This window comes from Colobus angolensis, unplaced genomic scaffold, assembly GCF_000951035.1.
Source record: "Colobus angolensis palliatus isolate OR3802 unplaced genomic scaffold, Cang.pa_1.0 Scaffold66, whole genome shotgun sequence".
NCBI classification, from domain to species: Eukaryota; Metazoa; Chordata; class Mammalia; order Primates; family Cercopithecidae; genus Colobus; species Colobus angolensis.
In genome coordinates, this window is record NW_012120265.1 from 2,487,298 (window position 1) to 2,501,573 (window position 14,276).

The 14,276-nt window shown below is 53.6% G+C and overlaps 2 protein-coding genes across 3 annotated transcripts; one reads left to right on the plus strand and one right to left on the minus strand.

Annotated features, from left to right (window-relative positions):
- Positions 1-1,149: 1,149 nt before the first annotated feature.
- On the plus strand, positions 1,150-4,435 carry GDF15 (growth differentiation factor 15). Its single transcript, XM_011925798.1, has 2 exons — positions 1,150-1,465; positions 3,551-4,435. Exons 1-2 carry the CDS (start codon positions 1,189-1,191, stop codon positions 4,198-4,200), a joined length of 927 nt encoding a protein of 308 aa, XP_011781188.1. The 5' UTR covers positions 1,150-1,188; the 3' UTR covers positions 4,201-4,435.
- A 1,957-nt stretch (positions 4,436-6,392) lies between these two features.
- On the minus strand, positions 6,393-12,225 carry LRRC25 (leucine rich repeat containing 25). 2 transcript variants are annotated; one of them, XM_011925797.1, is made up of 3 exons: positions 12,037-12,225; positions 10,770-11,661; positions 6,393-7,370 (listed from the first exon to the last, which is right to left on the minus strand). In XM_011925797.1, the coding sequence occupies exons 2-3, from the start codon at positions 11,546-11,548 to the stop codon at positions 7,226-7,228; spliced, it is 924 nt and encodes a 307-aa protein (XP_011781187.1). In that variant the 5' UTR covers positions 11,549-11,661; positions 12,037-12,225; the 3' UTR covers positions 6,393-7,225. The 2 variants fall into 2 exon arrangements, with proteins under 2 accessions (XP_011781187.1, XP_011781186.1); XM_011925796.1 differs by having other exon boundaries at positions 10,770-12,225.
- Between the last annotated feature and the right edge of the window lie 2,051 nt (positions 12,226-14,276).

Genomic DNA, 14,276 nt, shown 5'->3' on the forward strand with positions numbered 1-14,276 from the left:
TTTTTTTTTTTTTTGAGACAGAGTTTTGCTCTTGTTGCCCAGGCTGAAGTGCAATGGTGAGAACTCGGCTCACTGCAAGCTCTGCCTCCCGGGTTCAAGCGATTCTCTTGCCTCAGCCTCCCGACTAACTGGGATCACAGGCATGTGCCACCAAGCCCAGCTAATTTTGTATATTTAGTAGAGACGGGGTTTCTCCATGTTGGTCAGGCTAGTCTAGAGCTCCTGACCTCAGGTGATCCGCGTGCCTCAGCCTCCCAAAGTGCTGGGATTACAGGTGTGAGCCACCGTGCCTGGTGCAGAATTCTTTTTTTTAGAGACAAGGTATTGCCGTCTTGCCCAGACTTGTCTCGAGCTCCTGGGTTCAAGCAATCCACCCACCTTGGCCTCCCAAAGTGCTGAGATTATTGACATAAGCCACCATGCCTGGCCCCCAGAATTATGAATCCTGTGAGGATGGCTTCAAGGTGAGCGCTGAGCCAGACAAAAGGATGGGGTTTGGGAGCACCCTGCTTAGCTTGGAAAGATAATGTTGAAGACTTCCTGGAAGAGGGGCTTTTTGCACAGAGTTTTGAAGAATGAGTAGGAGTTCTCCAGATGAGAATGAATAACTGCAATAACCAGTTTATCAAGCGCTTCCTATGTGTCTGGCCCTGTGCTTTACCCCTCATTTGACTACCTCTCCAGTGAGAGTCTCAGTCCCTTTTTTCCTGGTGAGGAAACAAGCATGACAGAGAGGAATAACACATCAAGTTTGCCCTTCCTGGCTCCATCTATCCCATTTTCCTCTGCTTCCTTTGTTTTTCACCGTCTTTAGCCTTTGACCCCAACCAAAAAGATAAGAGAGGAAATCCCATGGGCACAGACAGACACTTCTTAAATTCCTGTCTGGAATTTTTCACATAGTAACAATGTCTTTTTTCCTTCAAAAAGACTCCCAGGCTGGAATGGTGTCCTCATACTGAGGCCCAGAAACGTGCCCTAGCTTTACTAGGAGCGCCCCCACCTAAAGATCCTCCCCCTAAATACACCCCCAGACTCCGCCCAGCTGTGGTCACTGGAGTGTTTACTCTGCAGGCAGGGGGAGGAGGGCGGGACTGAGCAGGCGGAGATCGACAAAGTCCGGGCACTATAAAGGCCAGTCAGGCAGCATCTGGTCAGTCCCAGCTCAGAGCCGCAACCAGCACAGCCATGCCCGGGCAAGAACTCAAGACACTGAATGGCTCTCAGATGCTGTTGGTGTTGCTTGTGCTCTTATGGCCGCCGCATGGGGGCGCCCTGTCTCTGGCCGAGCCGAGCCGTGCAAGTTTCCCGGGACCCTCAGACTTGCACTCCCAAGACTCCAGATTCCGAGAGTTGCGAAAACGCTACGAGGACCTGCTGACCAGGCTGCGGGCCAACCAGAGCTGGGAAGATTCGAACACCGACCTCATCCAGGCCCCTGAGGTCCAGATACTCACACCCGAAGGTAAGTGAAATCTTGGAGATCCCCTTCCACCCCAAGCAGCCCCCATATCTAACCAGGAATTCCTCTTGTCTTGAAAAGCCCAGACCTACCTTTGAGCCTCAGTTGCCCCGTCTGTGCCCTGGGTAGGAACATCCTGGACCCCCTTGGGTCTGATGGGGTAGCTGATGCCTGATTTGCACCCACAACGTGGGAAGTTATAACCCGTTCCCAAATTGTAAATGGGGAAACTGAGGCACAGGGATGCCAGGGACCCTCCTGAATGTGCACAGCACCTGGGAAACCTGGGGACAGGGTCGGGTGTGGTGTGTGGGCATGGTCCCTGACCTGGGCTGGGGCCAGGATCCAAGAGAAAGGATGGGGGTGTGGTGCATGGATAGAGGTTTGTGATGGGCAGAACCAGTTGGAGCTGGTCTGAATCTGATGCAATCGCTTGTCAAGGCACTGCTAAAGTCACATGCAACAAGTGACTTGTTAGGGGAGGAGAGTATTTTCTCCATCTCTGTGCCCTCCATGGGTAAATGCACTGAGGCTCCAGGGGTGCAGGGCACCGGATGAAGTTTGGGCTGCAGTGGGACCCAGGAGGGGGCAGGCAGAGGGGCACACTCTTAGCCTGCCCTGACCCATCTGTGCTGTGTGACTCCAGGAAAACCTCTCACCCTTGCTGAGCCTGGCAACTAGGCCAAAACACCCTCAAACCCCAGTCTCCCTAACACTTGTACCAGCCTGAGGGCCTGTGATTCCTAGAGGCTCAGTAGTCTGGAATGTGATGGGTTTGGTACTCTTCATTTCTCGGGATTACACCTGTAATCCCACTACTTTGGGAGGCTGAAGTGGGAGCATCGCTTGAGGCCAGAACATTGCAGCCTGGGCAATATAGCGAGACCCCATCTCTACCAAAAAAGTGTTTTTTTTTTTTTTTTTTTTGGAGACAGAGTCTTGCTCTGTCGCCCAGGCTGGAGTTGGAGTGCAGTGGCCAGATCTCAGCTCACTTCAAGCTCCGCCTCCCGGGTTTTACGCCATTCTCCTGCCTCAGCCTCCGGAGTAGCTGGGACTACAGGCATCTGCTACCACACCCGGCTAATTTTTTGTATTTTTTAGTAGAGACGGGGTTTCACCGGGTTAGCCAGGATGGTCTCAATCTCCTGACCTCGTGATCCACCCGTCTCGGCCTCCCAAAGTGCTGGGATTACAGGCTTGAGCCACCGCGCCCCGCACCAAAAAAGTTTTTTAAAAAATTAGCCAGACATGATAGTGCGTGCCTGTAGTCTCAGTTATTCAGGAGGCTGAGGCGGGAGGATCACTTGAACCCAGGAGACTGAGGCTGCACTGAGCCATGCACTCCAGCCTGGGTAACAGCAAGACCATAATAAATAAATAAGTGAAGCAAGTAAGTTTTTGACTGCCGGAAGAAAAGCAGAGCCATGGTTGGAATCTTAGTCTGTCTGAATATCATATATACATTAATTCCTTCAGGTATTTACTAAGCACCTATTGTGTGCCAGGCACAGTGTCAGTCAAGCTGAGATTCTAAGCAGGGAATGTGAATGACACACAAGGAAATAAAATAGGATGCTTCCTATTTTGGGCAGGCTGGAAGGAGCCAGCCATGCTGAGATTCAGGGGGAGAAATGCTCCTTTTTTTTTTTTTTTTGAGGGAATCTTCCTCTGTTGCCCAGGCTGGAGTGCAGCGGCGCGATCTTGGCTCACTGCAACCTCCACCTCCCTGATTCAAGCGATTCTCCTGCCTCAGCCTCCCGAGTAGCTGGAATCACAGGCGCCAGCCACCACGCCCGGCTAATTTTTTCGTATTTTTAGTAGAAGTGGGCGTTTCACCGTATTGGCCAGGCTGGTCCTGAACTCCTGACCTCAAGTGATCCGCCCGCATCGGCCTCCCAAAGTGTTGAGATTACAGGCGTGAGCCACAGCGCCCGGCCGGAGAAATGCTCTTGGTAGGGGAATAAACTTGTGCAAAGGCGCCAGCGCCATGGTGAGATCCAGGTTGGCATGTTAGGGGAAATGGACACCCCCGTTCCTGAAAAACGGTAGGCCCGTGGGTGACCAGCTTCCCTATCTGTCTTCCCACAGTGCGGCTGGGATCTGGCGGCCACCTGCACCTGCGTATCTCCCGGGCCGTCCTGCCTGAGGGGCTCCCTGAGGCCTCCCGCATTCACCGGGCTCTGTTCCGGCTGTCCCCGACGGCGTCAAGGTCGTGGGACGTGACACAACCGCTGCGGCGTCAGCTCAGGCTTGCAAGACCCCAGGCGCCCGCGCTGCACCTGCGACTGTCGCCGCCGCCGTCGCAGTCGGACCAACTGCTGGTAAAGTCTTCGTCCGCACGGCCCCAGCTGGAGTTGCACTTGCGGCCACGAGCCGCCAGGGGGCGCCGCAGAGCGCGTGCGCGCAACGGGGACCACTGTCCGCTCGGGCCCGGGCGCTGCTGCCGTCTGCAAACTGTCCGCGCATCGCTGGAAGACCTGGGCTGGGCCGATTGGGTGCTGTCGCCACAGGAGGTGCAAGTGACCATGTGCATCGGCGCGTGCCCGAGCCAGTTCCGGGAGGCCAACATGCACGCGCAGATCAAGACGAGCCTGCACCGCCTGAAGCCCGACACGGTGCCAGCGCCCTGCTGCGTGCCCGCCAGCTATAATCCCATGGTGCTCATTCAAAAGACCGACACCGGGGTGTCACTCCAGACCTATGACGACTTGTTAGCCAAAGACTGCCACTGTGTATGAGCAGCCCTGGCCCTTAGACTGTGCACCGGCACAGGGGATGCGACCTCAGTTGTCCTGGCCTGTGGAATGGGCTCAAGGGTCCTGAGACACCCGATTCCTGCCCAAACGGCTGTATTTATGTATCTGTTATTTATTATTAATTTATTGGGTTGACCTTTCTGGGAACTGGGGGGCTGGTCTGATGGAACTGTGTATTTATTTAAAACTCTGGTGATAAAAATAAAGCTGTCTGAACCGCTCCCTGTGGTGTCCAGGATAAGGGAAGGTGACCTTGAGAAGATCCTCCTCTCCCTGGCTTCAGATTGTCCAGGAGACCTTGGAGGGGGTGAGTGGAAAGGCTCAAGGAATGAGTGGCAAGGTGTACTTGGAGATGCCAGGCCATTGGAAGGTGCTTACAACACCTGTGGGCTCCAAGGGCAGCCTTGGCCAATTCCTGACTCTCTGTCTCCATTTCTCTATCTCCCTGTTTCTGTTTCTTTTTTATTTTTACTTTTTCGAGAAGGGGTCTCATTCTGTTGTCCAGGCCAGAGTGCAGTGGCACAATCACAGCTCACTGCAGCCTCAACCACCTGGGCTCAATCGATCCTCCCACCTCAGTCACCTGAGTAGCTAGGACTACAGGCGCATGCCACTACGCCCAGCTAATTTTTGTATTTTTGTAGAGACTGAGTTTCGCCAGGTTGCCCAGGCTGGTGTTTCTGTTTCAGAAACAGCTGAGACCTCATACCCTTTTAAGTCTCAGCTTCCCTCCATCTTGCCTCATTCCTCAGAACTTCTCTCTTTGGGGGCTGAGGCAGAGGTATCTGTCTCTGTCTCTGTCTCTATCACCATCCTGTTTTCTCTCCCAAGTTGGGAGTCACCTTTCCAAACACACGCAGCTCAGAGGCAAGTCTATCTGCCACCAAGTGCTTTGTTTTGTGGCACTGTCCTCAACCTGAGCGGTGAATCCCATCATCCCTCCTGTTTGTGGCACTTCCATGTTAGTGACACCTCATTCTTTCATATATAAAGAGCAGGGAGGAACAAATAAGTTGTGAAGAACATTTTCATGCACACCACATCTCCCAGGTTATATATAATTCCTATTTAGGATCTTGGAATTCTGAGGTGTGCTGAGTCCAGCCCCCTCCCCACACCAAACTGCCTGCCCACCCTGAATCTCTGAGAGGAATGGCGATGGTGTCTTCCGGGACGGAGTACCCACTTCTAGCAGTGAAGTGTATCTGCTGGGAATGCCACCACCCACAGGCCAACCTGAATGACTGCAGGTTCCCCTTAACGTATTCAGTGAGTGCCCACTTTATGCCAGGCCCGGGACACAGCAGTAAGAAGACACCCAAGAATCACCCCACTTTGTGGAGCTCGGTTGAGTGAAGGGGACAAATGAGTAAATCCTAAGAAAGTAGTTGATTGCAGTAAGATTTGTGCTGGGGATTCAATCCATCAGCTCATTAGTGAATGGAGGCAGAGGTGATCTAGATAGTTGGATGGGGAGGCCTCCCTGGGGAGGTCCCATTTGAGCTGAAACCTGGAGGAAGAAAAGCAGTCAGGGAGCGAGTAGTTGAGGGTGGACATTGAAAGTAAATGCAAACAGCAAGTGCAAAGACCCTGCAACGGGAGCAGGCTCACTTCAGTCACAGCAAAGCTGGTGAAAATGGGCGCCTAGGAGGCTTCAAAATTAAACTCACCAAAAGAGAGCAGATGGCATCACTGAGTCTTTCCCCAAACAACAGCTGTTGTCTTTGCAAGGTACAGTGCTGGGCCTGTGCCTTTTCTGTGCCTCTCCAGGCTCTTGCAGAAGTTGGTCCACCCACCCAGCATGCCCTTTCCTCTCCAATTCTCAAACTCCTATGCATCCTTCAAAACCCACTGCAGATTCCCCTCTTATATGCAACCTTATTCAAACTCATTCAATTGTCTCCACGTGGGGACTGTGCCCCCATTCTTCTCTTTGGCCCAGGCTTGATCTTCCAGGACTGAGGGTACTTGTCTCTAGTTCTGTCTCCTCCAGATTGGAGGATTGGGCAGGGACCAGCTGATAGGAAACCCAGCTGAGTCATGAGCCTGAAAAAACTCTGGAAATAGAGACGTCTGTGAGTCATTAACTCTGCCTGAGAAGAAACCAGGGACAGCTTCTCAGAGGAGGCGGCATTGCACCAGGGTCTTGAAGGATTTTCTCAGAATATTAGAGCTAAAGCAATATATATACATTTTTATTTTGGGGGTGGTGTGGGCTGCACTGGGGGCCGAACCTGGAGATCAGGAACCTGGGAAGGGGCCTTGAGAGGGGCAGAAGGGAGGAATGTGGTTGGGCACGGTGGCCACGCCTGTAATCCCAGCACTTCGGGAGGCCGAGGTGAGCAGATCACTTGAGGTCAGGAGTTCGAGACCAGCCTAGCCAACATGGCGAAACCCTGTTTCTATTAAAAATACAAAAATTAGGTGGGCATTGTGGCAGGTGCCTGTAATCCCAGTTACTTGGGAGGCTGAGGCAGGAGAATCACTTGAACCCAGGAGGCGGAGGTTGCAGTGAGCCGAGATCGCACCACTGCATTCCAGCCTGGGTGACAGAGTGAGATTCGGTCTCAAAAACAAACTAACAAACAAAACAACAACAACAAAAAAAAAACAGGGATGGGAGGTGGCGAGCAATTTGGGAGTCTCAGATGGAGACTTGGTCTTAGAACTCAGAAATCCCCACCTTGAGGTACCTACTCACCCTGAGCCTCATCAGCCTCAAAGCATTTACTGAGCACTGCCTGTACATGCACAGGAGGGTGACGACAGGATTCCCACAGCGACCTCCTGTCCCCTTGTTGGGGGTCTCTCCTCTTCTCCCTCTAGGAGCCGAGCGGGCTGAGGAGCGGCACAGGGGACAGGGAGGGGGCGGCAGAGCTTCCTGGGGCCTCAAGGATCCTTTCCTGTCCCCATTCTTCAGATGGGGAAACTGAGGCCCGGGAGGAGTTAGGATGCCCTGAGTCACCCAGCAGGGACTGAAGGGGGTCTGGGTGGAGGTTGGGACATCTTAGGCTCTGCGCCCAGGGATCACGTACTCCTCTTCATCCATCGGGGCCTGGCCCAGTGTCTGCAGGTTACAGTAGACAGGCTGGGAGGCCAGGTCGATGTCCTTGTAGTTCATGTAAAAGTCATTGTCCTCTGAAGGGTGAGCCCTGGGGGGACACACAGAGCAGTGGTAAGTGAGGGAGGGGGAGGACTCAGGGGACAGGCACATGAGCTTTGAGAAAGTTCCAAGTGGGCCAGGTACTCTGGCTCACGCCTGTAATCCAGCACTTTGGGAGGTTGAGGCGGGTAGATCACCAGAGGTCAGGAGTTCAAGACCAGCCTGGGCAACATGATGAAACCCCTGTCTCAGGCCGGGCGCAGTGACTCATGCCTGTAATCCCAGCACTTTGGGAGGCCAAGGCAGAAGATCTGCCTGAGGTCAGGAGTTTGATCTGCTTGAGGCCAGGGCCACTGGGCCATCCTGGGCAGCATGGTGAGACCCCATCTCTACAAAAAATAAAAAAATTATTCGGGCGTGGTGACATGCGCCTGGAGGCCCAGCTACTCGGGAGGCTGAGGTGGGAGGATCGCTTGAGCCTGGGAGGTCGAGACTGCAGTGAGCCGTGACCAGACCACTGTACTGCAGCCTGGGTGACAGAGGGAGACCCTGTCTCAAAAAAACAAAAATTGAGGTAGCTGTTCATTATTACATTAAAATCTAAATTTTTGTTTCCTCTTGAAAAATCGGAAGCTCTGGCCACATGAGTCACATGCACACAAGTGGCTGCACCCACACTGTCTCCTCCTTTCGATGGGAAATATTTTCCCCACCAAAGCAACTGACTTTGTGGCCCTCATATATAAAAGCAAGTCTCTGAGCCTCAGTTTCTGCATCTATAGAATTGGCCAAGGAGCAGGGAGCTACTTAGGAATATTTGTTAAGGCCAGCAAGTCCCCCAGAGAACTTCCCTGCCTCCTGAACATTCTAATTCCAACCCAGCTCCTCTTGTAAAAAGGGCCACTGGGCCACGTGCGGTGGCTCACGCCTATAATCCAAGCACTTTGGGAGGCCAAGATGGGCAGATCATCTGAGGTCAGGAGTTCGAGACCAGCCTGGCCAACATGGCAAAACCCCGTCTCTACTAAAATTAGCCGGGCACGGTGGCAGGCGCCTGTAATCCCAGCTACTCAGGAGGCTGAGACAGGATGCAGGAGAATCGCTTGAACCCGGGAGGCAAAGGCTGCAGTGAGCCAAGATCGTGCCATTGCACTCTAGTCTGGGCGACAGAGCGAAAAAGAAAAGAAAAGAAAAAAAAAAGGCAAAAGGGCCACTTTGAGTATATAGCATGTATCAGTCAATTATACTCTAGTATGAATTGCCCACCAACACCTAAGGGGTTGTGGGGGGACGAACAGGACTGGGACGCAGGGTTTCTGTCCTGCGTTTTTTGACTGGCTATGTGATCTTGGACAAGTCATTTCCCTGCCTCCCAGAGCCTCCATGTCTGTAACTGTAAGATGCAGGGTAGAAATGACACAGTCAATTCTAAACACAGTGTTTCTGGAGACCAGGTACATAAAGGAGGCTAATCCAGAAGCCTCGGGGAGAGGGAGGCCACAGCGAATATCAGAGCACGAGCTGCTTTTGTGAGTCCAGTGTCTTCAACACCCTGCCTCAGATCATTTCTGCTTTTGAGCCATGTTTACATCTGCTTTGCATATTTTCTTCTTTCTCACCGACAGTCTTCCGACAGCCTCCCCACCTCCTGGCACGGACTCTGCTGCCCAAACAGCTGTGGCCGTGGCCCCTTCCTTCCTGGTCCTCCCTGTTCCTCTCAGGCCTCAGCTTTCAAGTCATCCCTTCTCAAAAACCATTCACAGCAAATTCTCTGTTCTTTCCCGCCTCTGGGTCTCTGCCCCTGAGGGTCCCGCCCCTTGAAATTCCCTCCACTCCCTTTTCCAACCTAGAAAAGTTTTTCTTTTCCTCTTCTTCTTTTTTTCTTTTTTTTTTTGAGATGGAGTCTCACTCTGTCACCCAGGCTGGAGTATAGTAGTGCGATCTGGGCTCACTGCAACCTCCACCTCCTGGGTTCAAGTGACTCTTCCTGCCTCAGCCTCCCAAGTAGCTGGGATTACAGGTACCCACCACCATGCCCGGCTAATTTTTGTGTTTTTAGTAGAGACAGGGTTTCACCATATTGGCCAGGCTGGTCTCGAACTCCTGACCTCATGATCCTCCCGCCTCGGCCTCCCAAAATGCTGGGGTTACAGGCATGAGCCACCGTGCCCAGCCTAATTTTTGTATTTTTTAGTAGAGACAGGGTTTCACCATGTTGGTCAGGCTGGTCTTGAGGTCCTGACCACTGACCACCTGGGCCTCAAAAAGTGCTGGGATTACAGGCATGAGCCACCGCACCCTACCCCAACCTAGAAAAGTTCAACTCATTTGTCTAAGCCCAGCAAAATCATCTAGAAGCTGGCAGCGGTGGCTCACACCCATAATCCCAGCACTTTGGGAGGCTGAGACATGAGGATCACTTGAGGCCAAGAGTTTGAGACCAGCCTGAGAAACATAGCAAGACCCCCATCTCTACGAAAAATACAAAAATTATTTGGGTGTGGTGGCAGGTGCCTGTGGTCCCAGCTACTCTGGAGACTGAGGCAGGAGGATCACTTGAGGCCAGGAGTTTGAGGCTGCACTGATCTGTGATCGCGCCACTGCATTCCAGCCGGGGCAACAGAATGAGACCATAAAAAAAAAAAAAAAAAAGGTCATCTAGTGGTGATGGGACTTTGTAGGGCACCTCCTTAGCATCTCATGTGTGTCATGGGGAAAAGGAGGGCTGTCCCTATTCTATGGAGACAGAAATGGAGGTTCAGAGACAGCCTTGGGTCACATGGGACCTGGGCCTATGCTGCTGACCGCCACCGCAGAGCCCCAACTCCATTCAAGCAGTTGCCTCCTGTCTCCCCATCCTTGGCCACCAGAAACTGGGTTTACAGGTCATGAGGGGGAAGCTTGTCCCATATATGGGAACTCACCTAATTCTTACCCCCAACACACTGTGATGGGGACTGTAGTTCTCCCTCGTTTTACTTTATTTTACTGATTTTATTTTTGAGATTGAGTCTCACTCTGTCACCCAGGCTGGAGTACAATGGCACAAACTCGGCTCACTGCAACCTCTGACTCCCAGGTCCAAGCGATTCTCTTGCCTCAGCCTCCTGAGTAGCTGGGACCACAGGCGCCTGCCACCATACTCGGCTAATTTTTGTATTTTTAGTACAGACGAGGTTTCACCGTGTTGGCCGGGCTGGTCTTGAACTCCTGACTTCAAGTGATCCGCCTGCCTTGGCCTCCCAAAGTGCTAGGGTTATAGGTGTGAGCCACCACGTCCAGTCTTCTACCCATTTTATAGGTGAGGAGACTGAGGCTCAGAGAAGTAAAGCTACTCACCTAAGATCCCACAGCCTGCAAGCAGCAGAGCTGGGATTTGAACCCCGGCCATCTGGGTGTGGAGCTTTACTATTCACCACTTTGACAGGTGTCTCTATGGGTTACTTACCCTTGTTCAGCCCACTGGTGCTCAGCTGCTGGCTGGCCCACAAACATGTTCTCATAGTCGGGAGTGGAGGGGCGGGGTGGCGTGGCCACTTGGGGCTTGGGGGTGCTCCGGCTGCCATACCGTGGTTGCAAGCCTAAACTGGGCTTGGGCCTATCCTGAGCAGGCCAGGGCTTGTCCAGGTCCCGGCTCCTGGCCACTCGGCATCGCCAAAGTCTCCAGGCCAGCACGGGGCCAGCGATGGCAAGTCCGAGAAGCAGGCACCCGCTGACTGCCACTGCCCCAATGATTGCAGGGGCCAGGCCGGGGGCGCAGCTGACCTCCAGGAAGGCAGAGAGGTTGTGCTGGAAGCTGGTTGTGTCCCAGCAGAGCAGAGGCTTCTGGCCAGAGCAGTTGTCTCGCCGGACCTCGTGCCAGGACTCCAGGGCACAGCTGCAGTCAGCCCTCAGGTCAAGGTCACAGCGGGCAGCCAGCGCCCCATCCACACGGGATAGCGGGTTGTGTAGCACGTTCAGGACCTCAAGCTTCTGCAGGTGGGCAAAGAAGGTCACTGGAAGCTCTCGCAGGCCATTCCCAGACAGGTCAAGGAGAAGCACGTTGCTGGCCCGCAGAGACTGGTTGAGGGGCAGGCTCAGGCCACGGCCACTGAAATTCAGGCACGTGGCACTGAACTCCGTGTTCCAGTCCACATCCGTGGAGGGCATGGTGCATGACGGTTCCTGGCTGTCTGACTCCTGCAGCAGCAGCGGCAACAGCAGCGTCCATGCCAGGGTGCCCCCCATTCAAGCAACCTACATAGAGACACCGGAATCCTAGCCCTGACCTCGGCCCTGTGGTCGCCCTTGCCTCCACTGCTAGTGTTTATGATTATACCTTAGACCAGTTCAAGCCGCTTCTGAAATGATACAACGCAGCCCCAGTCTGGTTGCCTCCTTTGGCTGCTGGGCTGCCTCAGTCTCCCCTTCTGGGAAATGGGTAGGTAACCCCGGTGCCTAGCTGGCTTGAAAGGCGAGGAAGAGACCCGGCGCAGTTAACCCCTTCTTCTACGTCCTGAACATTTGGGGCGCCCTCGTTGGCCAGGACGGGACCCTATGCAAATAAGCGGTTGCCTCGGAAACGGCCCCACCCCTTGATCCCGCTCCTAGTATCTCCCAGAACCGCGGGTCCTGGGAAGTCCTGGGATAGGGTGGAGTGGGGGCTGCTGAGAGGGTCCTCCCAGGTCTGATTTGCAGTCCCTGCACAGGTGCAAGTTCTAGAGCCTCAGTCCTACCTTTTGGGTCCTACTGCCACGCTTTTGCCTCGGTGGTGCTGGAAAAGCGACGGCGCCCAGAGGCTGCGTCCTGGCCCACCTGGACACGGGGGCTGCAACGGCCAGCACCCTCCGCAGCGCTGCTGGGGTCGCCGGCGTTCCTCTGGCTCTGCACCCAGCGACTCAGGGGGAAGAGGAACTGGTATCTGGGTGGAGTGCAGAGGGGAAGAATGAAGACAGAGATCCACCCCCTTGCAGGGCCTCAAGGTTCTTATGAGAGGTGGATGGAGGGCAAGGGGGAGGGGTGGCCCAGGGTCCCGCTTCCCTCTTGCTAGAACCCAGTGACTTCATGTCCTCTATTAGCACCCCAACCGACAGCCACCTCATCAATTCGCTTCTCGATCTCAGCTCAGTTGGCTCCCAGCTCATGCAGTCATTTATTCATTCAACAAACATCACCCACACTGGGCCCCCAAGAGGCCTCAGCCCTGACCAGGTCCTCAAGGAGCTATCTTAAGAGAGGACAGAGTTGGACATAGACACTCACAGTCTCATGCAGTCAAGGAAGTTCCAGAGGGAAAGACAGGGTCCTGGAAGGCTTCCTGGAGGAGGAGGCATTACAGATGGGGCTTCAACACATGAGTAGGAGTTCACCAAGATTCCTCAAACCTATAATAGGCTCTCCAAGCTCCTCCAAGCCCCTCCCACTGTGTTCTTGCACAATGGCACCTCTGTGCTGGAGGGGACAGTGAGGAGGGCTCCCAGCAGCTTGAGAAAATGTAGCTGGCTGCGATAGCATGGTTAGGAGTGGAGAGGATAGAAGAAATTGGTGGCAGGGGAAGAGGTCCATGTGGAGCCAAGGCAGGTGTGTGGGCAGAGGGGCACTGGCTCAAGAAGTCCCTCTGGAGTGAGCCTGGTGTCTGGGGTGGGCAACGTGGGGAGGAGGCTGAGGTTCCAGAAGCAGATGGGGGCCTGAGGCAGACTGGAGGGGTAGTAGTGACAAAAGTGATACTGAGGAGGGGTGGCCTGGGAGAAGGTCTCACCTGAACCTGGTGTCAGACGGACCAGGTTCCAACCTATGCCAGCCCCTGACTCACTGTGCCACCTTAACTGTGTGTGCCACCATGTCCACAGCTGTCAAATGCACAGAGGCTTCTCCAGGATCTGGGAGGGTGGGAGTCCACTCCCCCACGTTTTCCCCTCTCCTCAGCCTCTGTCCTTCCCATCGCCAAACTCCGAGAATGGTCAAAGGCTTTGAACCAAGACATTGAAGAAAACGCTGGAAACTGCTCTTCAACATGTCCAGAGATGCTCATTCTTGCCAGGTGCAGTGGCTCACGCCTGTAATCCCAACACTTTGGGAGGCTGAAGTGAACAGATCGCTTGAGCCCAGGAGTTCGAGACCAGCCTGGCCATCATGGTGAAACAACATCTCTACTTTAAAAAATACAAAAATTAGCCAGGTGTGGTGGTATGTGCCTGTAGACCCACCTACTCGGGAGGCTGAGGCAGGAGAATCGTTTGAACCCAGGAGGCGGAGGCGGAGGCGGAGGCTGCGGTGAGCTGAGATCAGTCCGCTCCATTCCAGCCTGGGCAACAGAGTGAGACCTGTCTCAAAAAAAAAAAAAAAGTTCATGCTTAATAAGAAAACTGCAAATTACAAACTGTTTGTCTTCACCAATCAAATTGGCAAAAATCCAACAGTGCAATGACATTCTGTGCCAGCCAGGCTGTGGGGTACATCCATGGTGCAGCATTGGTGGAGGGCACCCTGACACAGGCCACCAGAATGATAAACTCATGTGTCTGCTGACACAGCAAGTTCACTTCTGGGAATCCCTGCCTGAATATTTGCATGTTTGCAGTGTGAACTGACTAACGAATAAAAAAAAAACTTGGCTCAGCCCAGGCATGGTGGCTCACGCCTGTAATCCCAGCACTTTGGGAGGCCAAGGTGGGCAGATCACAAGGTCAGGAGTTCGAGACCAGCCTGGTCGACATGGTGAAACCCCATCTCCACTAAAAATACAAAAATTAGCTGGGCATGGTTGGTGGCATGTGGTTGTAATCCCAGCTACTCGGGAGGCTAAAGCAGGAGAATCGCTTGAACCCAGGAGGCGGAGGTCGCAATGAGCCGAGATCGTGCCACAGCACTCCAGCTTGGGCATTAGAGCGAGACTCCGTCTCAATAATAATAATAATATTAATAATTAAAAATTAGCTGGGCATGGTGGCTTCAGCCTGTAGTTCCAGCTACTTCA